General features: G+C 37.5%; 1 protein-coding gene across 1 annotated transcript in view; it reads left to right on the top strand.

Moving 5' to 3' along the window:
• Positions 1-268: 268 nt before the first annotated feature.
• The window catches only part of LOC136031716 (chitin deacetylase 1-like), an 88,297-nt gene continuing 60,729 nt past the window's right edge, over positions 269-27,836 (top strand). Inside the window, exons 1-3 of the mRNA XM_065711421.1 lie at positions 269-454; positions 8,409-8,505; positions 15,332-15,387. Coding sequence (XP_065567493.1) covers positions 379-454; positions 8,409-8,505; positions 15,332-15,387 — 229 coding nt within the window. The 5' untranslated portion in view covers positions 269-378. The remainder of the gene's footprint in view (positions 455-8,408; positions 8,506-15,331; positions 15,388-27,836) is intronic.

Raw genomic sequence — 27,836 nt, 5'->3', positions numbered from 1 at the left:
CTTTGTGGCTATAAAACTGGTTTCATAGTCATCTGAGATTTTACATTTAGCAAACTTCTCGACTGTGTTGGGACAAATACACAAGTACCGTCTAACTTTATGTTTAAAATGGAATTTTCTAATAGATGAATGGAAGAAATAATACCAACTGGGGAGAATCCGGCCTTTGGTATCTTTTTCCATGTTCATGGTTCCCCAAATTCTTTGAATTATCATCAAAGATTGAAACGCTAAAGTTGAATTAAAACCCAGGTGCATGATAGAGGCCCGGCATTTGGGTAATCAGTCATTACCTATAGCCAAAGTAGGGTAGTCGGACAGAGCTAAAATACATCTAACTTAACTTTAATGGATTTAGTTGTTGCATAGTGATTCATCATGAAGGAAGATAAGCGAAGAGGAACGGAATTTCTGATTGTTGGTCTTGTTTTGATACTCGCAGAGATATGTCAAGGTAAATCTTTTAGTTTTTTTTTTGTCTGGACAACCCGCTGATATGAATAAGTGCTACCTAACAAAATCAGCAACGTCTTACATATAGCCTAGAGTTAAATCTAGATTCATTAGGGGGCTGGGGTGCAACTGTGATTGCAGGATTGTGTTGAATAATATCAGCAATGAATGGCACTAACATTTCTTATTACAGTGCTTAGTTCAGGAGAGGCCCGCTTAAGACTGTTGCTAATATTGGTACTTGTATATTATTCAGAACACACTCAATAAGTGAAGTTAGGTTCTTTCGTAAAGCAAACTACGATGCAGGTACATTTTATGAGAAAATCCGGTTTCATAGCCACAAAGACAACACTCAATTTAGTTTGCTACGCATAGTGATAGATGATAGTGTCTGAATAGATTTTGAAATGAAGATTTGGGATTTGCCAAAGACTGAAAAAGAGGCAATTATATTTTTCCAGGATAAGGGGTTGTTGCCCACAACAAAACAGTGCGTCAATGGACACAACATGACTTTATACTCTTACGAGAAGGAATGTTTAGGTTAGGTTAGGTTTACCTAATTAACATGTACCTGCATCGTAGCTTGTTTCACGAAAGAACCTAACTTCACTTATTGATTGTGTTCTGAATAATAAACAAGTGCCTAAAAAAAATTGTATCTTCATTAAACGGAAATACAGCTTTTTTTGAATTTTCATCCCTAAGAGAAGGGTACTAAGAGAGGGGACTTAACATCTTGAAGAGTCGAAATTCAGCTGTATTTAGGACTATCAACGATTTATGGTAATCAGAAAATACAAAGCTCCCAATATAACTGCAAAACTACAGGATCTTCGTGATAAGTTATCTCGACGGCTTACCCCATATCCCGGGCTCATCCGTTTGTTCTGTTGACCTTTTTCCTTGTTAATTTTGTTGTACTTATTGTGTTGTACCTTTGTTCTCATCCGTTGGTTCTGTTGATTTTGCTGTACTTGTCTGTTGTTTTCTTTTCTTGTGTTGTTTTCTTTTCTGATGTTTTTTGTTTTCTCTGTTTTTACTCCACTAACCTCACATTGTTTTGTGCAGTGGCCTATAAATAAATTATTGTTATTATTTTTGTTACAGATCATGAATAATATACTTTTTAACGAATGTCAAAAGTACTCAATTCCTTTTCCTCATTGACCCGCCTACACATCTTTATGGCACTATTTCCGCTAAATAAGGCATTCCATTTCTCTATTTTGAATAGATGAGGCCTGCGAAATTTACCTGTTAGAGCTAACTCTAAAATTTGTAAAGTCTGATATCCGAATAAATAGTATGTATATTCATCTGTAAGCGGCGAAAGTAATATTAGTATTATAAAAAGATAATATTAAATATCAATATTTCAAAAAACCAAACCTCAAACGGGAATTATAGAAAAAAAGATAAAAAAAACTGTGTTGTTTGTTGGAAACCTCAACAATCGAATATTAACTCTCATCCCGTCAGTGTTGCCAATTTACTTCCTTGAAAGTACGAATGGAGCCATATCGTGCCAATTTTATAATTAGAATTAATTGTTTCCCCATTTGTGCTATTTTTTTTGTCTGAAGATCTACTTGTCATTTGGGGCTGCTTTCCATATTTTTATGTGTTTCAAATGGTTCGTGGTAATAAACTGTAATAAGGAGCGATCCGGCTCCCCCTTTTTATCCCCACTCTTTACGCTACAGTTTTTTCCTGTTTTAAAAAGTAGAGTTAAGAGAAAGAGTCAAACTTTAGCGTAAAGAGCGGGGCGTTAAGGAGGAAAAGCCCCTTTCATATACGGAGTAATTTCTGTTCGTTTTAAGTTTTAATGTCGCTCCTTACTTTCAGTTAAAAAAAACTTGTTTTTTTATTATTTAATAGCTGGCAGATACGGCTCCGCTCTCTGTTGGATAGAGTTGTCACTTTGCTGTAATTAAATAAAAAACACAACAAGTTTTTCAACTGAAAGTAAGGAGCGACATTAAAACTTAAAGCGAAAAGATATTATTCCGCATATGAAAGGGGTTGTCCCCTCCTCAACGCCGCGCTCTTTAGGCTAAAGTTTGACTCTTTCTCACAACTCTACTTTTTAAGACAATAAATAAATTTAGCGTAAAGAGCTAGGCGTTAAGTTTTAATGCTGCTCCTTACTTCTAGTTGAAAAAAAACTTTTTTTTTATTAGTTTTTCATTGTTTTTTTTTTTAATAATGCTAGAAAATCCTGCACCCGCCTCATGGAAATTCTCTTCCCTCGAGATAAATTCCTCCATGGAAAGATCCTCCCACGTAACCACCTCCCTCTACCCCCAGAAAATCCTGCACCCGCCTCATGGAAATTCTCTTCCCTCGGGATAAATTCCTCCATGGAAAGATCCTCCCGCGTAACCACCTCCCTCTACCCCCAGAAAATCCTGCACCCGCCTCATGGAAATTCTCTTCCCTCGAGATAAATTCCTCCATGGAAAGATCCTCCCACGTAACCACCTCCCTCTACCCCCCCCCCCCCCCCCTCAGCGTGAAAAAGTTCCCTTGAAAATGTCTGTACACTTCCCAATAACCATTACTATATACAAAAAATGGTCAAAGTTTGCAACGTGCAACCCCTTCCCAGGGGACTGTGGGGGATAAAGTCGTCCCCAAAGACATAGTTATTAGCTTTTTCGACTATGATGAAAAAATGGCTATCCAAAAATTTTCATCCGGTGACTTTGTAAAAAAATGAGCGTGGGAGGGGGCCTAGGTGCCCTCCAATTTTTTGGTCACTTAAATAGGGCACTAGAACTTTTAGTTTCTATTAGAATGAGCCCTCTCTCGACATGTTAGGACCATTGGGTTGATACGATCACCCCCTGGAAAAAAACAAACAAACAAAAAAACAAGAGCTAAGAGCTCATATGGCACTTGTGACGAGGCGAGAAGAGCTAAGAGCCAAGAGATCATATGGTATGAGCTCTAACAAAATTCTATGAATCAATAGATTGATTTAAAAAGGAAAATAAGAGGCTTAATGCCGGTCAGGATTTAAAATAAGAGCTCTGAGTCACGATGTCCTTCTAAATATCAAAATTTATTAAGATCCGATCACCCACTCTTAAGTTATAAATACCTATTTTTCTAATTTTTCCTCTCCCTTTAGCCCCCCAGATGGCCGAATCTGGGAAAACGACTTTATCAAGTCAAATTGTGCAGCTCCCTGACACGCCTATCAATTTTCATCGTCCTAGCACGTCCAGAAGCACCAAACTCGCCAAATTACTGAACCCCTCCCCCCAACTCCACCAAAGAGAGCGAATCCACTGCGATTCTTTCAATCACGTATCAAGGACATTTGTTTATCCTATCCACCAAGCTTCATCCCGATTCCTACACTAAAAGTGTTTTTCCAAGATTTCCCCCTCCAACTCCCCCCAATGTCAAACGATCTGGTCGGGATTTGAAATAAGAGCTCTGAGACATGAATCCTTTCTAAAAATCAAATTTCATTAAGATCCGATCATCTATTCGTAAGATAAAAATACCCCAATTTTCACGTTTTCCAAGAATTCCGGTTTCCCCCTCCAACTCCCCCCAACGTCACAGGATCTGGTCGGAATTTAAAATAAGAACTTTAAAGCACAAGATCCTTCTAAATATCAAATTTCATTAAGATCTGGTCACCCTTTCGTAAGTTACAAATACCTCAATTTTCAAAATTAACCCCCCTCCAATTCCACCAAAGAGAGCAGATCCGGTCCAGTTATGTCAGTCACGTATCTTAGACAGGTTTTTATTCTTCCCATCCAGTTTCATCCTGATCTCACCGCTTTAAGTATTTTCTAAGATTTCCGGTCCCCCCAACTGCCCCCCCCCAATCACCCTTGATCCGATTGAGATTTAAAATAAGAGATCTGAATTACGAGGTCCTTCTAAATATGAAGTTTCATGAAGATCCGATCACTCCTTCGTAAGTTAAAAATACGTCATTTTTTCTTATTTTTCAGAATTAACCCCTCCCCCCTAATAGATCGGATCCGTTCCAATTATGTAAATCACGTATGTAAGACTTCTGCTTATTTTTCCCACCAAGTTTCATCCCGATCCCTCCAATCTAAGCGTTTTCCATGATTTTAGGTTCCCCCACTCCAAACTTCCCCCAACGTCACCAGATCCAGTCTGGATTTAAAATAAGAGCTTTGAGACACGATATCCTTCTAAATATCAAAATTTCATTGAGATCCGATAACCCGTTCGTAAGTTAAAAATACCTCATTTTTTCTAATTTTTCAGAATTAACCCCTCCCCCAACTACCCCAAAGAGAGCGGATCCGTTCCGGTTATGTCAATCATGTATCTAGGACTCGTGATTATTTTTTCCACCAAGTTTCATCTCGATCCCTCCACTCTAAGTGTTTTTCAAGTTTTAGGTTTCCCCCTCCCAACTCCCCCCCCCCAATGTCACCAGATCTGGTCGGGTTTAAAATAAGAGCTCTGAGCCACGATATCCTTCTAAATATCAAATTTCATTGACATCTGATCACCTGTTTGTAAGTTAAAAATACCTCATTTTTTCTAATTTTTCATAAATAACCCCCCCAAACTATCCCAAAGAGAGCGGATCCGTTCCGTTTGCGTCAATCATGTATCTAGCACTTGTGTTTATTTTTCCCACGAAGTTTCATCCCGATCCTTCACTCTAAGTGCCTTCCAAGTTTTAGGTTTCCCCCTCCCAACTCCCCCCCATGTCACCAGATCCGGTCGAGGTTTAAAATAAGAGCTCTAAGACACGATATCTTTCTAAAAATTAAATTTCATTGAGATCCGATCACCCGTTCGTAAGTTAAAAATACCTCATTTTTTCTAAATTTTCAGAATTACCCCCCCCCCCCCCAACTACCCCAAAGAGGGTGGATCCGTTCCGATTATGTCAATCATGTATCTGAGACTTGTGCTTATTTTTCCCACCAAGTTTCATCCCGATCCCTCCACTCTAAGTGTTTTCCAAGATTTTAGGTTTACCCCCTCCAACTCCCCCCAATGTTATCAGATCCGGTCAGGATTTAAAATAAGAGCTCTGAGACACAATATCATTCCAAACATCAAATTTCATTAAGATCCCATCACCCATTCATAAGTTAAAAATACTTCATTTTTTCTATTTTTTCCGAATTAACTGGCCCCCCACTCCCCCCCCCCAGATGGTCAAATTGGGAAAAAGACTATTTCTAATTTAAGCTGGTCTCGTCCCTGATACGCCTGCCAAAATTCATCGTCCTAGCTTACCTGGAAGTGCCTAAAGTAGCAAAACCAGGACCGACAGACAGACAGACAGACCGACAGAATTGGCGATTGCTATATGTCACTTGGTTAATACCAAGTGCCATAAAAACTAATAAACAAATAAACTAGAATCTGTTATACGTCTTCTGGCAAGAAATACAAAATTCCACATTTTTTTAGATAGGAGCTTGGAACTTATGCAGGAGGGTTCTCGGATACGCTGAATCTGATGATGTGATTTTCTTTCAAATTCTATGAATTTTAGGGGGTGTTCCCCCATTTTTTAAAATAAGGCAAATTTTCTCCGGCTCGTAACAATTGATGGGTAAGACTAAACTTTATGAAACCTATATATTTATAATTAGCATAAAAATACGACTCTTTTGATGTGACTATTGGTATAAAAATTCCGTTTTTTAGACTTTCGGTTACTATTGAGCACTGTCTTATGTATTTCAACACATTTTTGTTTTACAAAAAGAATTTGTTCACATTTTTTGTTAGTAACTGTTAATAATCTATAATAGTTTCTAGTAATGGCTAATCAAGCATTTATCATGAATTGAAATTTATCAGTCTTAATCATTTGATCTTAAAAAACCTCTTGAAAAAGTACTTAAAATTAAAAGTGGCACCACAAGTTTAGAACGTTCCGTTTGTCCAAAAAATTCCATTAAAATTAATTGAACTTAGAGAAAATATGTCTTCTGGCTACCTCAAATCTTAAGCTGCATTGTCCAGGAGTTTACGAGATTGTCTGCATTGTATTCTTATTCCTGAGTCAGGCTATAAAGAACTTTCGCCTTCAAAATTTTTTAGTTAAAAGTGATCTTTGTGGTTGAAACAAAATATTTGAGTTTCTGACCCAGATTTCAATGTACTAGCTCTCAATTCTCAGCTTGTTTCTGACGCAATTTTCAAGTTCAAGAAAAAGCGTGATACTTAGTAAGAGTGTCTAAGAAACGATCCAAATATGGTGAAAATTCAAGACGACCCTCAAGGATTATAAAAAGGAATAATAAAGAAAATAGAAAATAATAGAAAAATAATAGTAAAAAAAAACAGGAAAATAAAAAGGTTAAACGAGCATCAGTTTTTTATAAGAATTACAGGCTAAAATAAGATTTTCTTCAAGTTTTAAAATGGGAGCTTGAAACCCCTGGTTTAGTTTTTGGAACCATGGTGGTTCCAATTTTACACTTTTCATTTCCGCCGATTTCCACCTTTTCATTTCCACCGATTTCCACCTTTTCATTTCCACCGATTTCCACCTTTTCATTTCCGCCGATTTCCACCTTTTCATTTCCGCCGATTTCCACCTTTTCATTTCCGCCGATTTCCACCTTTTCATTTCCGCCGATTTCCACCTTTTCATTTCCACCGATTTCCACCTTTTCATTTCCACCGATTTCCACCTTTTCATTTCCACCGATTTCCACCTTTTCATTTCCACCGATTTTTGAGAAGCTTCAAAATCTTTTTGAAATTCCCATAAATTCGTTTACAAACTTTTACTATTAAGACAAACCAAAACAATAGCAACCATTCCCGAATCAACATTAAAGGCTAAGGTTTTTAGCACCCTCCCAAGGACAATGTCAGTTTTTGCATCTCCCCACTTCTACTATCGCTGCCACAGTATAAGAAAAGGCAGAGTATAGTTTATTTTTAGGCTAAAAAGGCTTTAGTTTAGCGCAACCTCAGAGGTTTGCGCTTGGGAGCAGCCGTCCCTCCCTGCTCCTAGCTACGCCACTTTTCCTGACCAAAATGACAAATCTTCCTCACTAGACAGTTTTTTGAACTGCGTTTTTACATCTTTTGGTTACAAAAAAACGTGGTTCAATCTTTAGTTGCAGCATGACGGTGCAGAAGCAGGGTTGCCACCCAGTGAAAAAAGTCACTGGATCTGAGGGGTTTTTTGGTGGATTTTGTGATTTTCTTCAACAATTTAGTGATTGCGAGCCGTGGTAAACTATTGAACTTTCTTGAAATGTTTTATTTTACACCTTATAATCTTTGATAAATCTTACAAACAAGTTTCCATTTTCATAGTAGCAAATGGTACTTCATACTGATAATTCTCATCTATAAACATTCATCCCAAAACCATGTCTACTTCTCCTAAAAACAATCATTGGTGTTGTATTTTGTGTAAACAGGTATGTGATCTACCTTGATCTTAACAGACAAAGTAAATAAAATCTAAAATGATCTTAGGATCTGTGATCTGTGGCATCACTTTACAAAATATTAGGAGGGGGGGCAAAATGTATTTTTCAGAATCTAGGGGTGACAAATATGTCATTTTTTACAATGAAAATATCAAACGATTTTAAGATTTAGATTACTTTAAAAAAAGGTATTTTCAAAATCTATGGGAGAAAGAAAATCTCCCCCCCCCCCAAATGCCACCACTGGATGTGACACGGCATAAATAGAAAGAAGATAGAAAGAAAGAAGATACAGATGTAGAAGATAGAAAGAGAAAGATAAGAAGATAGAAAGAAAGCATAGATAGAAGGAAAGCTCATAGATAGAAAAAAGATTGACAACAAACTATGTAATCTATGTAATGTATGTAGTTTCTTCACAGATATCGAGTTGTTACAAGCAAAGTCTTTTTCTTTTTTTTTTAAATACTAACTTCTTTTACATTTTCTTTTTTACATATTAAATAATTTATTGTTGCTTTTTAGGTGTTTCACCAGACCATCCGCTTTTACGAAACAAAAGGTCACCGGACAAGAAAGTAAAATGTGTTGACAATGGAAAATTTTACAGAAACCCAGATAGGTAATTTATTTTAGTTTTTTTTTTTTGATAAAAGTAGAATCATACTCTAAAGAAATGTATTTTTACTCACACGCACACACACACACACACACACACACGCCCCACACACACACACACACACACACACACACACACATATATATATATATATATATATATATATATATATATATATATATATATATATATATATATATATATATATATATATATATATATATATATATATATATATATATATATAGTAGTAAAGGGCGCCAATAGTAAAGGGTGCCAAATCTAAAGGAAAACGTAGGTGATAAATCGGCAAACGAAAAAAAAGCTAAAACACAGGGTGCCAAACAGTTTAAGAAATTGTAGCTTCCCTTTTAAGTTTTACATTTGGGAATCAACAGCTTGTAAATGTTTAAGTTTTGCGGACAAAAAGTATTGTCTAGTTTGACTAAATAGTTTTGCTTCGCTACATTCCTATTTAAACATGGCAATGCTGACAAAAATGTAATACTGATCTTAAAAACTACATAGTAACCAGAATAAAGGAATAAAATTCTACTTTCCCTTTCAATAAATTTACGTTAGTAGAAAACGCCCCTGATTAATTGGAAGGGATGCTATGCGATCACTCTTATCCAATCGGAGGCCATATATCTATCCTTCTAAGTTAAATATGGATCTTCTGTTATAGTTTCTGATTCCCGCCATGCATGGGTGTGCGCATTAACGCTGGGCAATCGTACTGGTCCAAAACAGCGATACTAGGGACCAGAATTTGAAAATGGCCGTGATATGCGTGGGCCATGTTCAATACCTTGGGGATGACCTGCTTGTATGCTCATTAAGTCCTTAGCCCACTAATAAAAGACAGAATTGATGACAAATTATCCACTTTTTCTACGGCTCGATTTGTATGTTTGATGCTTTGGTGGTAATAGTGTGTCATTCATCACTTTGCTAGTGTTCTCCGCACAGGGACGTCAATCCATGAAATTGTAGGGGAGAGGGGGAAAAATGCAATTTTCAAAATCTAGAGAAGGTATTTTCATTGTTTTTCTGTATGTTTCTGTATGAGATACCAAAAAAAGAAGATATTTTTCAATAAGAAAATACCGGAAAAGGTAATCAAAATCTAGGGGGGGGGGGTAAATTTCCAAGAGACTTTTTCCCACGCTACAAATTGACGCTCCTGTCTTCAGTTTCTTCAATATACCTTCAAGGGATTCCGATTGGTTATGCAGCCTACCCTAATGATGCTTCGTTTCCAAGTCGTACTAGGTCAAACTGATAAAGGAAAACTGAAGGCAGCTAATTTTAGCTCTTAAATGGCTTTAAATATCTGCAATGTGAATATTTTGTTTTTTTGAAGCCTATTGTTATGGAATATGGAAGCAGTAGGGTTTTAATTCTTTCGTTCTTATTCCTGCTAGAAAAGCGACGAGGCTCTGCATTTCCTTTGGAACTTAGACCTACTGTTTCTTCGATGTACCCTGATCTAACTTGGAACACAATACAAATTCTAAGGACTTACTGTGCAAAATTCCCCCGCACCATGGAAATTCATCCCCAGAAAGCTCCCTCCCAGGGGAAACTCAACCTGAAACATCCCTATCCCTTGCAGACAATTACTCATTAAAAAATTCTGCCCATGGTGTAAAATTGAGCATCTAAAGAGAAAGCAAGTCAAATATAATAGATGAAGAACATTCATTCATTCAAGAGATTTTGGAATTTTCTACCTATATTCCAAAGTATAGGTAGAATATATGGTGTAGAATATCCTGTAGTATTTATTTTTATATTTATATTTCTTTTAGGGGCCTCTCATTTTAGTTGGCACCAAGGGAGTAGCTCCTGCATTTTTATTTGGGGGACAAAAGGGGTCTATATCCAGATAGTCAAGGGGCGTGGGCTATATAATATTTTTTTCTCCAAATTTTTTTGGGGGGCGTAACATCACCCCCTTTCCCCTCCCCAAACGACATCCCTGGTCAACGCATACATTATACCATATCATTACATATGGTAAATCTAATGGTGAATCTTTTGATGAGAAACATTAAACTTATTAATCTTATTCATCTGAAGTCAGACTAAAAAGCGAATTTTTTGATGTATTAGTTGTTACCAAATTTCTTTTTTTAAAGTTTCGGCTACCATTGGTCCGAGTCACTCCTTACCCGATTTTTGAAAAATCTACGATAGTAGATTGGTGCACTGAATTCAGGATCCTTTCTCTGAGGGCGCGGGTTCGAATCCCAGTGTACCCAATTGTTTAGTTTGGGACGGGGGTCAGTGGCGTGACCCTGTAAGCTTAGCCAGAGTCAACCCAGCTCTAAATGGGTACCTGGAGAAATCTGGGGTAAACAGGAAGGGTGTGCGAAAGCACAGGATGGTTGGCCCCCTACCCCCCGTTGCACTTCCTGGCTGGAGAGCCGAGAAACGGACATCAGCACCGCCGGTAGGGACTGTAAAGTCTAATGCCGTAACCTTTACCTTTTACCTTTTACGGTAGTATTCCCTGATATCGTAGTTCTAATGGTGGGATTCTTATCAAGATCGCTAAACTTTTGGGGGTTGTTTTAGCTTTTTAAAAAAAGGCAAATTTTCTCAGGCTCGTTGCTTTTGAAAAGTATTATTAAACTGAATGAGTCTTATGCATCTGAAATCAGCATAAAAAACCGACCTTTTGATGTATTAGCTGTTATCAAATTCTTTTTTTAGAGTTTCGGCTACTATTGATTCAAGTCACTTCTTAAATATAGTTCGTTTCAACGAACTGTTCGATATCCTTTCAAAACACTTTAACTGGAAGTTTAAGAGCAAAGAGCCATTAAGAGTAAATGTGAATTGACAAACCTTTCCATTGTCGAGGCACTATGGAAAAAAGGTACACTTTTAATCATTTCTAAAAGCTTAAAACGAATAGAAATCAAAAGATGTAAGATCTCAAACCCGAAATGAGAAACAAAAAATAATATGAATGAAGAGATAGAAACTAAGCATTCCTGAAACCACAACAAACAATGATGCCAAACTTCGACAAAGCATATGGTTATAAAATGGGTCACTGGGAAACTCCTTTTTAATACTCTGCTGCAATATAAGAACTGTGCAGCTAGGATGCTGTTTAGGAGGGGCTCAACCTTTTCCACAAGTAGAAGGGGGTCAATAATTGAAAAAATCTTATTTAGCAATAAAAAAGCTCACTTTTGCGAAATTGCGAAGACACCGTTGTACTTGCTGTATTGTGTCTGTCCCCTTCTTTTTAAAAAAAATGTCACGCAGGCGACGAGACAAGTTTTGAAAAGCAATTGCCTTTGAAATGCAAAACTGAACGGTGTCTTCAGGGTCACAAATGAAACGTAAGATGATTCCGTAGCACAATGTTAAACAGGGTTCTCAGTTTGCAATCTGAGTTTGTGGTGTCAGCACCACGGTGCTACTATCTAGCCCTAAAAACTGCTTGCAAATACGCCAAATGGATATCGTTTAGGATTTGGAGGTACGTAGTTAGATATTTTCCTGCACCTCGTATGGGAATAAAGCCCCACAGGTGATACGCCAGAGGTTTTGGTGACCCCAGGTAAAAATTCAGTGAGCCATCCTGCTAGTAATACAGCCCTTGTCCAAATATATGGGGTACTCAACGTCGGTGGAATGTTTTATCAAACAAAACAATAAAGATGGGCGTGCATACGCACGCCCATCCTAGAATCTATCATTCACTACCACCCTTCTTTCCTGGTTTGACCGAGTTTCTCACAGTCCTGACGAATGTTTTGTCTCGAAGGCCTTGCGCTGCGAAACATCCTCTGGTGCCAATTAAATTAATATCGTCCTTATGACCAACGACGACCGCACCCAGTAGATGAGGACCTCATACCACATCCTAACACCCAAGAGCTGCTAATCACCTTGTGTCCTTAATCATCACAAGGTATTAAGTATGCCTTAGGGTTCATCCCCTCGCGATCATTTTATGCTCAACAGCTCTAGAAATGGAGCCTACAGAGATTACTTTGGTCTTCACTCCTCTTTAGGGAAGGAGAGGTGAAGCTATGCAATTGGTAGGACTGATTCCCTACCAAACTTGGGGAATCAGTTTTGCTTATTACTTGTCATGGCTTTGCGTGGAAACATGGCCACACTGCTCTGTAATTTTAAAATTGCGAAACAAACAAAACGAAAATCTTAGAAAATCGCGGTTTTCAGGTATGAAAACACGTAGAATGAGTGAAGAAGGGTAAACATTTTTAATTTGATCCCTTTGGTTTTTTAGCATTTATGACAAAAACATGAGGACACAACAATGTATATCTTGTGTTAAATGGAATAGTTGTGAATTAGATGGATTTTGAATTAAAACGGATAGTTGTGCGTATCAAGCCATGGCTAATTGTCGAAAACGCCAAGACAAATAGTCCAATTGAGTGAGAAGCAAACATGGCATTAATTCCCCCTTGTTAGGATTATATAAAAAGGAGGTTAGTTCATTTGTTAATGGATATGGCTTATCTATTATCCGTCCATGCATCATTGCTAGGGCAGTAGAACCAAAGTAGATAGTCATAGAGCTAACGCAGTGATAGAACCTATAGTGTCCCAAGTGTTTGATTAATTTGGCTTGGGTAAACGGCGGAAGTCTGCGGATGCCTCTCTTATTGGAATAATACACGGTTTGTTGTCTTTTAGCAAGTCACGCCTGCCAAGAGTCTCAGGCAGGTTGACCAAGAATTTAAAATTGACATAGGACCATTAGATTGCCTGGAATCAGAGGTAAATAAGGGACGCTTACCTATGGTCTTAAGCAGTTTGAACCAAAAAATGGAATAGAAACATGAGTCGGTTAATTTCGCCTAGAATCAGAGACAGACAAGCGTCTAATGTCAAAATGGGGCCATTCTGCAATGAGCGTCAGGCAAGGCAATTGCTTCAATTTATAAACTTAGACATTTGCTAGACTAATAAAAAAATTAATTTAACGTTAGTTGAACAACAAGCTGAGTGAAATTGTAAAGGGGAATAAGAGTCCAAAGCCTACAAGGGCCTCCTATCTGCCTCGAATGTCATGCAAGTGAACTTGCAATTATAAACTAAGATAGTTTGGCTCACAAAAAATTCGACAAGATATTCAGTAGATCTTTATTTTGTTCTATTTGATCGTAGATCTTTATTAACGAATGGTAGATCTTTAATCTCTTATGTATGTGATGTAAATAGGTTTTGAAGCAACGATAAATAGTAAAAACTATACTTCGCAGACGTCATTAATCAACGCAGAAAAACCGATAAGAATATGTGGTTCTTCAAACTCAAGTCATTTTCTTTCGTTGTAAATGTGTTTGATTTTTATATTAGGGAAAAATAAACCTCTGGTCTAAAACTTGGCATTGTTTTCGTGGGTTTTCTTCTATAATTTAAGATTTCCCATTTCTTATCGTGAGTTTCTCCCGTGTTCCTTAAGACCGATAAGACTGATTAGGGAAAAATAATCTGCTGGCTGAATTTGAGAATATGATGTTGTATGATGAGAGTATGTATAAAAGAGTTCCTCCCGTGTTCCTTAAGACCGATAAGACCGACTAGGGAAAAATAAACTGCTGGCTGAATTTGAGAGTATGATGTTGTATGATGAGAGTATGTATAAAAGAGTTCCTCCCGTGTTCCTTAAGACCGATTAGGGAAAAATAAACTGCTGGCTGAATTTTAGAGTATGATGAGAGTATGTACAAAAGAGTTCCTCCGTGTTCCTTAAGACCGATAACGCCGATTAGGGAAAAATAAACTGATGGCTGAATTTGAGAGTATGATGTTGTATGATGAGAGTATGTACAAAAGAGTTCCTCCGTGTTCCTTAAGACCGATAACGCCGATTAGGGAAAAATAAACTGCTGGCTGAATTTGAGAGTATGATGTTGTATGATGAGAGTATGTACAAAAGAGTTCCTCCGTGTTCCTTAAGACCGATAACGCCGATTAGGGAAAAATAAACTGCTGGCTGAATTTGAGAGTATGATGTTGTATGATGAGAGTATGTACAAAAAAGTTCCTCCCGTGTTCCTTAAGACCGACTAGGGAAAAATAAACTGCTTGCTGAATTTTAGAGTATGATGTTGTATGATGAGAGTATGTATAAAAGAGTTCCTCCCGTGTTCCTTAAGACCGATTAGGGAAAAATAAACTGCTGGCTGAATTTGAGAGTATGATGTTGTATGATGAGAGTATGTACAAAAGAGTTCCTCCGTGTTCCTTAAGACCGATAACGCCGATTAGGGAAAAATAAACTGCTGGCTGAATTTGAGAGTATGATGTTGTATGATGAGAGTATGTAAAAAAAAAGTTCCTCCCGTGTTCCTTAAGACCGACTAGGGAAAAATAAACTGCTGGCTGAATTTTAGAGTATGATGTTGTATGATGAGAGTATGTATAAAAGAGTTCCTCCCGTGTTCCTTAAGACCGATTAGGGAAAAATAAACTGCTGGCTGAATTTGAGAGTATGATGTTGTATGATGAGAGTATGTACTAAAGAGTTCCTCCGTGTTCCTTAAGACCGATAACGCCGATTAGGGAAAAATAAACTGATGGCTGAATATGAGAGTATGATGTTGTATGATGAGAGTATGTATAAAAGGGTTCCTCCCTTGTTCCTTAAGACCGATTAGGGAAAAAGAAATTGTTGGCTGAATTTGAGAGTATGATGTTGTATGATGAGAGTATGTATAAAAGAGTTCCTCCCGTGTTCCTTATGACTGATAAGACAGATTAAAGAAAAATAAACTGCTACCTGAATTTGAGATTACGATGTTGTTAAATACTTTTTTTCTTGCAGACCAAAAGCAAAAATGTGGTCAAACACTGAATGTGGACGATATTATCTTTGTATTGGTAAGTGTATTAATATGGCTAGTTTCTCTAATTTTTTTTTTTTTACTTCATCGTTCAACATAATCTCTGCTCTTAAAGCTCTGTATTTTTCTTCTTCATATAATGTATCAGAGCCAGAAGTGACAATACATGATAATTACCTTGGGTAACATAAAGAAAGAAAGCGAGCAGAAATGGGGTCAATAAAAGACCGAAAGATAAATAATTAAAATCAAATACCTAACAAATAATAAAGTGAGTTATTCGCCAATATCCGCGCTTTGCACAAAATCCAAGCAAATATGAACTGCCACCGACGGATACTAACGAATAACTCCGTTAGTTTTGGTTTTTGTTTTTTCCTTGATCATATTATTTTGTTCCCGCTGAAAAAGAGAGGCGGTTGTTCTCTCGAAATATTCGCTTTCCGTGTTTTCTTCAGTTCTTCTAGTTTTTCTGTTCTTTAACTTTCAGTTCTTTCTTCACTTTTCTAAGATTTCTTTCTTTATGATATGGCAGGCCAATGTGGTTAAAGAAATTATCTTTGACCTTGGATAAAGCCTTATACTCAACAACCCTCTCTCTCTCTCTCTTTCTCTCTCTCTCTCTCTCTCTCTCTCTCTCTCTCTCTCTCTCTCTCTCTCTCTCTCTCTCTCTCTCTCTAGCTCTGTCTCTCTAAAAATAGTCTCTCTACAAATCTGTTTGGCTACATTATTCTTTTTTTGTGATATTTTGCTTTGCATCATCCCAACTGTATCTGCACCATAGATGTTATGCACAGCTTTTAGACGCTTAGCTGCACCATCAATTGATTTAAACACAATTTTATTCCTGATAGGAGTATCTACAGCTTATTAATTTAAAAAAACGAAGTTTTTCTGAGGGAAGTAAAGAGTGAAGTTAAAACTTAAAACTAACAAAAATTATTACTTCACAGCATATATATGTAAATAAAACTAGTAAAAATGAACCAATTAATTATGTTTCTAGGATTATAAAAAACTAGCGCTTTACTGGCGTTTTCTTATTTAACTAAAGGGATTTGCTTCATAATGCAGTGATCTATTGTTAAAGATGGGTAGTAGATTTTTGTGTAGTGAGAGGGGGGGGGGGTAAGACCCTGTAAAAAAGTTAGAATGTAACCCAATAACTATATAAATTTCACAGAAAAAAATACAAATAGGTTCTTAGTACTATGGTTTCTATATAGGCTTTAAATTACAAATAGTTTTATCCTGTCAATAAGACTAGTAAAACTGAACTAACTAATTAAGTTTCCCTATGTTTCTAGGATTATAAAAAGAGGGCTTTACCGCCGATTATTTTAACGTCTTATTTAACTAAAGTGATTTGCTACACAATGCAATGGTCTATTGTTGAGGATGGGTGGTAGATCTTTGTGTAGTGAGGGGGGTGGGGTAAGATCCTAAAAAAGTGAGAACAAGTAACCTGATAACTAAAAAAATTTCACAGAAAAAAACACAAATAGTTTTTAGTACTATGATTTCTCTATAGGCTATAAATTACAAACAATTTTATCCTGTAAATTATATAGTGAAAATAAGTAAATAATTTGAATAAGTAAGTATAACAATAAGCAATCCTTATTTTAACATAATCTTTGAGTGGTTCCCTTTTTGACAACCCCTGATACCCCTTTTTGACAATCTATTTGTACAGAGTTTTTTTTTCTTTCGTTCAACACCCCCTAACCATTCCCTGGAAGTAAGTAAGTATAACAATAAGTAATCCTTATTTTAACATACAACTTTGAGTGGTTCCTGAACCACACGAGGATACTGCTGATACCCCGTTTTGACATTCTATTTGCACAGATTTTTTTCTTTGCTTCAGCACCCCCCTAAACATTCCCTTAAAGTTTAAAACATCCTACCCTTAGCCTCAATAATAGTAGTGTTAGCAATAATAGAACATCAGCAGAAGGAACATCAATAGTAGTAGGAGCAGTATGCTCGGAGCACTATTTGGTTAGTTTTTTGGGGAAGCTGTCTTTTTGAGGGTGGAATGATTTGAAAACAATTAGAAATTAAATAAAAAAAAGTTATGCAAATGCATTAAAACCAGGGAGAATAGGAATATTCCTTCCTTGTAAGGAATGTTTTCCAGGGGGGTATTTTCGGGGGAAATTTTCTATAGGGAGGAACTATTCGTGAGAAACTCTCCATGGGATGAATTTTACACTGGAGGAATTTTCCAAGGGGGAGTTTTCTACGGGAAGGAGTTTTCATGAGGGGGATTTCCGGGAGAAACTTTGCAGAGGGGGGGGGGGGTTGATTTCCCGGCATGATTTGAAAAATAATCAGAAATTAAGTAAAAATGAATGAGTTTTTTTTTACTGACAGTATGAGCAATATTAAAACTAGAAATTACTTACGTACTTGATTCTTCTGCTGACTTGGTGCCATGGCTTAGAGAGGAAATACGCCCCTTCTCCAGTACAACAACAAAAGAGAGAATAATGAGGACTTTTTTTCCCAAGACAGTGAACCAACAAAACCTATTTGAATATTTCGGCCCTATATCTAAGGGCTGTCTTCAGCAAAGAAAATAATAAACAATAAAACACTTACAATAAAAGTTATCGGTTAAAAATCCATTTTTTTAGAATAGCCTTGGCATCATAACTTCTTAGCGAAAAGTTCAGCCAAGACTGTGTGATAAAAACTAACATTTTACAAGCTAAAAAGGTTCATTCATTTCACTAGCTGTTTTTATTAAAATTTGGAATAATTTCTTATTGCGATATTTGCCTTCTCTGCAGCTAATCTGATAGTTCTTTTGGGATTGGGCTTGTTTTTGTTCGTTCCTATTTTTGTTTTATTTTGAGTTAGATTATTTTCTATAATTAATTTTGTGTACATAGGGTTGAGTGTGTATTCACCCAAGTCTCTATTTAGGGATGTATTATTATTTAAGTTTCGTTTGATTTCGATTGCCTCGCGGACAGTTTGTTTGATTCCTAGGCCATTGCTAATTAGAATTGTTTCATCAAATAGAACATAATGGTTTGGATTTTCAAAAATATGATTGCTTAAAGCTGAATCGAAAGATATGGAGTTATTTTTAGATTTTAATGCTTTTTCAATACTTTCTTCGTGTTGCTTTAATCTTGTTCCTAAATTTTGGTGGGTTCGACCAATGTAATAATTTCCACAACTACATGGTATTTGATACACCCCTCGTAGACGAGTAACTGAGGTTTTATCCTTACCAGAATTGAGAAAATTCATTATACTTAAATTACTTATGAATACAACACGTAAATTGTTTTTTAAACAAACTTTTTTCAGTTTTGAAGTAATTTTTGGAGTATAAGGTAGATAAATCGTGCTTGTGGGTTTATTCGAATCGTTTACTGGTGTGGGATTTAAGGCTTCAGAAGAATGCATCTTTAATCTTTGAGCAATGACAGTATTTATGAGAGAAATTGGGTACCTGTGGCCAAAAAGTATGTGTGTAATAAAATTTAATTCTTTTTTGATATACGGCTCTGAACAGATATTAAGTACTATATCCACAAGAGATGTTACCACACCTCTTTTAACCTGTGGAGGATGGTTAGATTTGAAGTGAAGGTATCTATTATTATGCGTAGGTTTTCTGTAAACCGTAAAATCAAGTTTATTCACACTGTGTATTATCAATACATCTAAAAAAGGTATTTTTCCATCTCTTTCGGTCTCTGGAGTGAATTGCAGGTTTCTATCGTAAGTATTTAAATGTTTTAGAAAATTTTTAAGTTCATTTTTGCCATAATTCCAAACTGAAATTACGTCGTCCATGAAACGTTCCCAAAACAAATGATTAAGAAAATACGAATCCAGGGCCCAATTTTCAAGATTCTCGACGACAATATTTGCGAGTAGGCCTGATAGAGGTGCTCCCATAGCAACGCCCCTTACCTATTTGTAATATGAATCCCGAAACTGGAAGTGCACGGAATATTTGTTACATAATTTAACCAAATGCATGAGAACATCAATATCTAGACCTATTGCTGACTCTTCGATTAGATGATAGTTGTTTTCCAGTTTATATTGTAATAATTGTTCAGATTTTGAAACATCAATACTAGTATACATAGAAACTATGTCAAAGCTGCTTAATATGGAATTTTCAGAAATGTCTATTTGTTTCAATTTTTCCACAAGATCAACTGAATTTTTTAAAATAAGATCTTTGGGAGTGAAGCAATGGTTTAAATGCAGTGCATAACCATTTTCTGATTTTTGAGGCAGTTGATTTTGTACTAGCTACAATGGGTTTTATTAATTATAGAAAATAGTCTAATTCAAAATAAACAAAAATAGGAACGAATAAAAACAAGCCCAATCCCAAAAGAACTATCAGATTAGCTGCAGAGAAGGCAAATATCGCAATAAGAAATTATTTCAATTTTTCATAAATACAGTTAGTGAAATGAACCTTTTTAGCTTGTAAAATGTTAGCTTTTATCACACAGTCTTGGCTGAACTTTTCGTTAAGAAGTAATGATGCCAAGGCTATTTTAAAAAAACGGATTTTTAACCGGGAACTTTTATTGTAAGTGTTTTATTGTTTATTATTTTCTTTGCTGAAGACGGCCCTTAAATATAGGGCCGACATATTCAAATAGGTTTTGTTGGTTCACTGTCTTGTGAAAAAAGTCCTTATTATTCTCTCTTTTGTTGTTGTATTATAGAAAGGCAGTGTCGTCTTTGTCATTATTTTCCCTTCTCCAGTAAACCCAGTCATGAGCCGCGGCGGTGTTTTTTCAGATCTTATTCTTGCCTTGCTTAGGAAAATGATGTAGACTATCATCTTGTTTTTCGGGGACTACGTGGTTGTTTCTATCCAGTGACCCAGTTTCATCTAACATTCGAAGGAGGTGATCGTACCATCTCAGTGTACGTTGCGCAACTCGCGGGGACAATCTCAGTGTACGTTGCGCAACTTGCAGGGACAATCGAATCTGCATCGCACGGGGCAGAAGGTTGGTGTTGCCGATAAAGTTGTACGAGCGAAGTCGCTCTATTCTCTGGACTCCTTTGCTTTGGATTACATTCAGCTTCCTCAAAGTCGTGATGGCATCTGGCCAAGCTTCTGTGCCACACAGAAGGACTGAGCCCACAGATGCATTGAATATCCGCATCTTTGTAAGAGAGCTGAAAATAGGGTTGTGCCAAGTGTTATTGAGTTTCTCTGGGATGAAATTTGCTGTACCGATTCTTGTATTGACTTCGCTCGCGACTGATCAATCTCTTGACGGAATGGAGGCGAGGTGCGTTAGATCCTACACGACTGTTACTTGATTTTGGTATACTTCGACTGTAAGAGGCGTTAATTGAGATAATTGTATATCGAACATAGTTTTTGTTTTGCTCAAGCTAATGCTGAGCCCAAGTGTGCTAATTTCTTCTTTTATAACTTTCAGCGCTGCGCGAAGTTCTTTGAGAGTGTTTATCATGAGTGCCAACACGTCAGAAAAGTCAAAATAACTTAAAAGTCTATCGCTGAATTTCAAGCCTACATTCAGTCGAGTAGTCACCTTCATCATCACATAGTCAATGATGCAATTAAATAATTCAGGAGCTGCGGCACATCCCTGCCAGGCTCCTGTAAAAATGCGGAATGGTTGGCTACGTTCCTGTTGACTTATACGGAGCTTGACGTTTGTTCATACAGTTTCTCAAAGAGAGAGCATTAATTCTGGGGCAAACCTGTTATTTTTAGCATGAGCCACATGGACATCCTATCTACGGAGTCAAAATCAGCTTTAAAGTCGACGAAGCCTGTGCACGCATTCATCTAAATTCCCGTATCTTTTCTATCAATTGGTGCAGAGTGAATATTTGTCCCGCTTATGGAAGAACCGGGCATGAATCCTGTTTTTGCGATTCTTCAGTTTCTTCGAAGTATAGTAGTATGAGCCACATCGACATCCTATCTGCAGAGTCAAAAGCAGCTTTAAAGTCGACGAAGCCTGTGCACGCCTGTATCTAAATTCCCGTATCTTTTCTATCAATTGCCGCAGAGTGAATATCTGTTCTGCTTGTCGAAGAACCGGGGATGAATCCTGGTTTTGCGATTCTTAAGTTTCTTCAAAGTACACTTGAACGCCTCTCTTGGAGAGTCAGTGGAAACAATTTAGCATGAATGGACACCAACGTTATACTTCTGTAGTTAGAGCATTGGCTCCTGGATCCATGCTGTTTCCATGGTTGCAGAATTATTCCAGCCCGCTAGTTTTTTGGAATCATCTCCGTGTGCTACATTTCAGAAGCTCTGCAGCTATTCCGCAGGAACCAGGCGTGAGGCTATTTTTCAGTTTCTTCATAGATCTATTGATTTTGTCTAGTGAAAACGGCTCTTCACCATTATTTGGTGGATCTTAGTGGAATCGTATGCCCAAGCGATGCAGATCTTGTTGGATCCAGGTCAGGCTACGGGACAACGTCTGAGTTAAGAAGGGTAAAAAAAGTGATCTTTCCATCTCTCAAGCTTAGCTGAGTCATCTGGTAACGGGTATCCATCAAAAGCAACTATAGGGCCGACTGAGGTAACTTCCTTCACAGAGATGTCTAGGAAGTGTCACAGTGTCACCCCAGCGTCACATTTGCCAGCGGCATCTCTTAGCTCCTTGGCATTGTCTTGAACAGACTGTTCAAGACAAGGACAGTTCTATTTCTTGTCTAGATATAGACAAGAACAAACTATTTCTTACATCGTTCAACTTGCGGTGTGCTGATATATTGCCGTTGAGATTTGGACGACTGCCTTTGACCAACAGCAGACTCAGCAGCTTTCAGGAGAATATCCTTAAATTTTTCCCATGTTCTGAATTTTTTATATTTCCACAGCATACTTTTCTCTGATACTCACATTTATTGAGGCGAAGACGAAGAGATTTGCCTACGAGTCTGTGGTTGTTATTGCCTAGTTCAGCTCTCCTGTACGTTCGGCAGCTGGTGATAAGCGATCTCCATCATTATGATGACGTAATCTACCACCTTCCTGGTCTTTTCTCCGTTGATGTACCAAGTATGTCTGTGTATACTATTCCCTTGAAAGAATGTGTTTCGGATAGCGAGGTTATTTATTACGAAAGGTTGCAAGAGACGGGTTCTGTTTTCATTAACACGGTCTGGAGTCGCTCCACCTATCACAACACGTCATATGTCAGCTGGCCTTAAAGTCACTCAAAAGAAGGATTATGTCATTGGCAATATTCGTGACAATAAGGTTGACAGCTGAAAGTAAGATTTGTCTTTGGTAGACTCATCCCATCGCAAGTTGGGGCGTGACATACTACTATACTCCTCTTCCCAGGCTTTTACTAAAGGTAAAGCTTTTGCTGTCATAATCCTGTCGGAGATTTGCTCGGATGACATAAGGCGTTTCTTTACGTTCGTACTCATGACAAGACGCACGCCATTCTGGAGGACTGATGCGTTTCCAGACCTAAGCAAGTAACATCCGTCCCAATGGATTCGGAGTTTTTGTCAAAAAGATGTGTCTTAGTGATGCCTTCTACTGAGATATTATTACTCTTCAACTCCCGACCGAGCAAGACTTTTGATCCAGAGAAGTTTAATGTTAAAACATTCCAAGTGGCGGTTGTAAAGCAGCATTTGTTTATTAGGTTGAGTTGTTGGTGTGAACTCGATTTATGGGCAGGGAGGGGTCGATAGTCAGAAGGGGGTAAAGCATCCGAGGCAGTGTAACAATTATTTTCAGATGGATGGTCACCGACCCTACCGATCCTAGGCCTGTGGTTATGTTGTCCACTAGAGTTGGTTCATCCCCCGCCCCACAGGATCAAGAAAGCCTTTTGGAGAGGTTATTGTCCATAAGATTGGATCTCACGCCCTGCTTCAGTTTTCCTTCTATAGAGGATCTTCCCACGATGGTGTTCTATACGGATCTTCGCCATGCAATCTAACTTATTGCTGGGAGAAGCTTTGTAACTCACGGGACGTACCCACACGCCAGTGGGCACTGCTGAGTGTACATCTGAGGTATTTCCTTCCTTCTCCGTCTGTATTTACGGAACACCGACAAGGACACCCCAGTCCCTATTGTGGACCCCCAGGGACAAGGCCCACCCTTGATCCACGCCTCCTACTCAATGGAGGTACCCTATATATCGGTGGGACTTTTCCCTATCGGTCATCTCAGGACATGCTGAATGGCCTGGGAGAGGGCCCCTACTGAGAAGTTGACTCAGTAGGCACTCAATATTAAAAAAAAAGAAATTATTCCGTATTTGAGGGGGCTGCCTCCTCCTAATTCCTTCGTTCTGTACGCTGAGGTTTGAGTTTTTGTCTCAATACCTTAAGAACGACTCCTGGAACACAAGGTCTGGAATAAGAAGCATTTTTAAAGCACTAAAAAATTTTAGCCTAACAAGCGAGTGATTGAGAAAAGAGCATCCTCCTAATACGGGGAGCAGTTTCTGTTCGTTTTAAGCTTTAATATTGCTCCTTACTTTTAGCCGAAAAACATGTGTTTTTTTATCTCATCAAAATGGAACCGAACGCTAATGCCAACATGTTGTAGTAAGGGAGGGAGGGAGATGGCTCAAAGGCTGTAATTTAATACCAAATATGTGAACTGTCAAATAGCCTTCAGATAACTACAGAATTTAGTTCTAAGGGAGAGACGATGGGAGGCTGGAGGTAGAAACTGATATAAAATCCCCAGGGCCGTAGCCAGGGATTTTGTTTGGGGAGTTATTTTTTATGGTGGGGGAACAAAAACTTTAAAAAACATAAAAAATGTGAAATTGATATTTAATCCCTCTTGATTTCTGGGAATATTTCTGGTCTACGCTGTTATTATGGGAGTAAAGGGTAATATAAACCCCAAAGTGATCAAAATTCATTCCGTCAAGGAGGGGACTACCCCTTCTTCATCATCACCTCCGCCTTATGGTTATTTTTCGAGGGGGGGGGTATTTTGTTACAGCGACAGGGCAAAGACATAACATAAACAGAAATGAAAAAGGAGGAATGTGTGTAGATCTGGCTTTAATGGTTTGTGAAGTCGATTTTATTTATTTTTGTGACAAGAAAATAGCTTTTTTATGAATCATCTTGACAGGCTTTTATATCATGACTTTAAGAAAACAAATAATTTCAACAATTTTGAACGTACAAAAATTCTAACTTGTGTTTTACCCAATAGTATTGCTTCATAATTGTAGAATGCTGAAAAACTCAGTACGGTGAATCAGTCGCACGAGGTTTAAGTTACACTAGGGTTCAGTTGCACGGGGGTTCAGTTACAGGGGAGCTCCATTTCCGGGGGTTCAGTTAAACGGGGAATCAGTTAAATGGGGTTGATTTACACTGGGTTTCAGTTGCACGGTGGTTCAGCTTCACTTGGGTCCAGTTCCACGGTTGTTTAGTTGCATGGGGTTCAGTTGCATGGGGGTTCAGTTTCACGGGGTTTCGGTCACACGGGGGCTCGGTTGCACGGTGTTTCAGTTGCAAGGGTTCAGTTGCTTTGGGTTTAGTTATACGGTGGTTTAGTTACACGCACAACAATAAACACGCATCTGTGATTTTTCTTCAGGCAAAAAAGAAATACAAATTCCATATTTATGCAGATAGGAGCTTGAAACCGCTACAGTGTGGTTTTCTAATACGCTGAATCTGATGGTGTAATTTTCATTAAATTCTATGACTTTTAGGGGGTGTTTTCCTCTTCTTTTTGACAATTAGGCATGTTTTCTCAGGCTGGTAGCCTTTAAAATATAAAACTAAACCTAATGAAATTTTTATATTTGAAATCAGCATTATAAGCAGTATTATAAGCTGGTGTGCCTGGTAGTATCTAAATTCCGTTTTTTAGAGTTTTAGTTGCTGCTCGCTCCTTACAACCAGTTCGTTACCACCACTGCATATAGTCTTGGCGCGTACAAAAGCTCCGCCCATATTCTCGTACGTCCTCGTCCATCAACAATTCAGTGTATATTACCCCAGAACACGTATTTAGGTAGAAACTTTCTCAAAACGCCTTTGAAACCAACTCGAGACTTTGCAACCTACTTGTAATTTCTAAAAACATCTAATAATAACATTACACTACCAATTGCCAATTTTAATATTATGTGTTGGAATAAATTAATTTGAAATTAGATTCTTTAAAAGTTAGGGTTATTAAGGTGAAGCCAGGTTTCGCGTTCAAGAGAAATCTGACTTGTCTACCCGTGAAAAATCTAATGTCGCCTATGTTTTAACGTTCTCCGGAGCGCTTGCATCTCGGTCCGGCTTTGTGTAATGGTTGAGATTGAGAATGATTCTACTGTGATTACCACTAATTGTTTGACTATCTTTCAACGATCGTATCAAACAGTTCGTGGTAACGAACTGTAGTAAGGAGCGACCCGGCTCAATAGTAAACGAAACTCTAAAAAACGGAATTTCGATGCTAAAAGATATATCAAAAGAATCGGATTTTTATGCTGATTTCAAATATATAAGTTTCATCAAGTTTAGTTATTGTCATCAAAAGTTACGAGCCTGAGAAAATTTGCCTTATTTTGGAAAATAGGGGGTAACACCCCCTAAAAGTCATAGGATCTTAACGAAAATTACACCATCGCATTCAGCGTATCAGAGAACCCTATAGAAAAAATTTCAAGGTCCAATCTACAAAAATGTGGAATTTCGTATTTTTTGCTAGAAGACAAATCACGGGTGCGTGTTCATTTGTTTTTTTTTTTTTGTTTTTTTTTCCCAGGGGTCATCGTATCGACCAAGTGGTCCTAGAGTGTTGCAAGAGGGCTCATTCTGACGGGAAATGAAAAGTTCTAGTGCCCTTTTTAAGTGACCAAAAAATTGGAGGGCACCTAGGCCCCCTCCCACGCTCATTTTTTTCCCAAAGTCAACGGATCAAAATTTTGAGATAGCCATTTTGTTCCCCATAGTCAAAAACCATAACAACTATGGCTTTGGGGATGACCTACCCCCCACAGTCCCTGGGGGAGGGGCTGCAAGTTACAAACTTTGACCAATGTTTACATACAGTAATGGTTATTGGGAAGTGTACCGACGTAATCAGGGGGATTTTTTTGGTTTGGGTGTGGGGTTCAGGTGAGGGGGAGGGGGCTATATGGGAGGATCTTTCCTTGGAGGAATATTTCATGGGGGAAGAGAAATTCAATGAAAAGGGCGCAGGACTTTCTAGCATTACTATAAAAAAAAAACAATGAAAATATAAACATGAAAAAGTTTTTTCAATTGAAAGTAAGGAGAAGCACTAAAACTTAAAAAGGAACAGAGATTATTACGCATATGAGGGGTTCTAAAAATACTTTAGCATAAAGAGCGAGGTATTTAGGAGGAGATAAACACTTCACTCTTTATGCTAAAATTTTTTTTAATAATTTCAACTATTTATTCTACGGCCTTTCTGATTCAGGGGTCATTCTTAAAGAATTGGGATAAAACAAGATTTAGTGTGAAGAGCGAGGCATTAACGAGGGGACCAACCCCCTCATATGTATAATCAAAAATATAAGAATATAAAAGTTTGTTACGTAAGTTAATTCTTAAGTTACGTATTTTTTTTTACTAATAAAAACGTTCGTTAAAAATAAAAGATGTAGTTGCCTTTTTAAGTAACCGAAAAATTGGAGGGCAACAAGACCTCCTTCCCCACCCCTTATTTCTCAAAATCGTCTGATCAAAACTAAGAGAAAGCCATTTAGCCAAAAAAAGAATTAATATGCAAATTTCATTTTAATAATTTATGTACGCATAGCCAAAATCAGTCATGCATTAATTACAAAACTTTCAGAAATTAAATAAAAAAAAACAAGTTTTTTTAAATGAAAGTAAGGAGCGACATTAAAACTTTAAACGAACAGAAATTTCTCCGTATATGAAAGGGGCTTTTCCTCCTCGACACCCCGCTCCTTGCGCTAAAGTTTGATTCTTTCTCGCAACTCTACTTTTTAAAATAATAAAAAACTTTAGCGTAAGGAGCGGGGTGTCGAGGAGGAAAAGCCCCTTTTATATACGGAGTAATTTCTGTTCGTTTTAAGTTTTAATGTCGCTCCTTACTTTCATTTAAAAAAACTTGTTATTTTTATTTAATCTCTGAATGAATCAAAGAGTTTTACTGTCCAACTGAATTAAAAATTTGTATAGTTTTGATTTGAAATCAAAATTAAACAGAATGGTACAACAAATATTTTGAAACATATGGAACTGGCTAAGATTTTTTAGTAAAACTGAACTGAAGTTTTTTCTAGAAGAAAAGGTGCGAATTGTAACCATACTTAACCAGCTCCTATTAGTCCCACTAGTTTTACCTCGTAGTTTGGAAGACTGCAAACATCTATATAAAGATCGGATATTTGTACACGGGAGTTATTTTGGCATCAAGTATAGTGGCAGAAACGATTTTGAATTCAAATGCTCATAATAAAATTTAATTTACGCAGTATTTCCATTCACTAT

Source organism: Artemia franciscana, chromosome 10, assembly GCF_032884065.1.
Source record: "Artemia franciscana chromosome 10, ASM3288406v1, whole genome shotgun sequence".
Taxonomy (NCBI): domain Eukaryota; kingdom Metazoa; phylum Arthropoda; class Branchiopoda; order Anostraca; family Artemiidae; genus Artemia; species Artemia franciscana.
The sequence above is the reverse complement of the archived record's forward strand: the minus strand, read 5'-3'. Positions and strand labels throughout refer to the sequence as shown.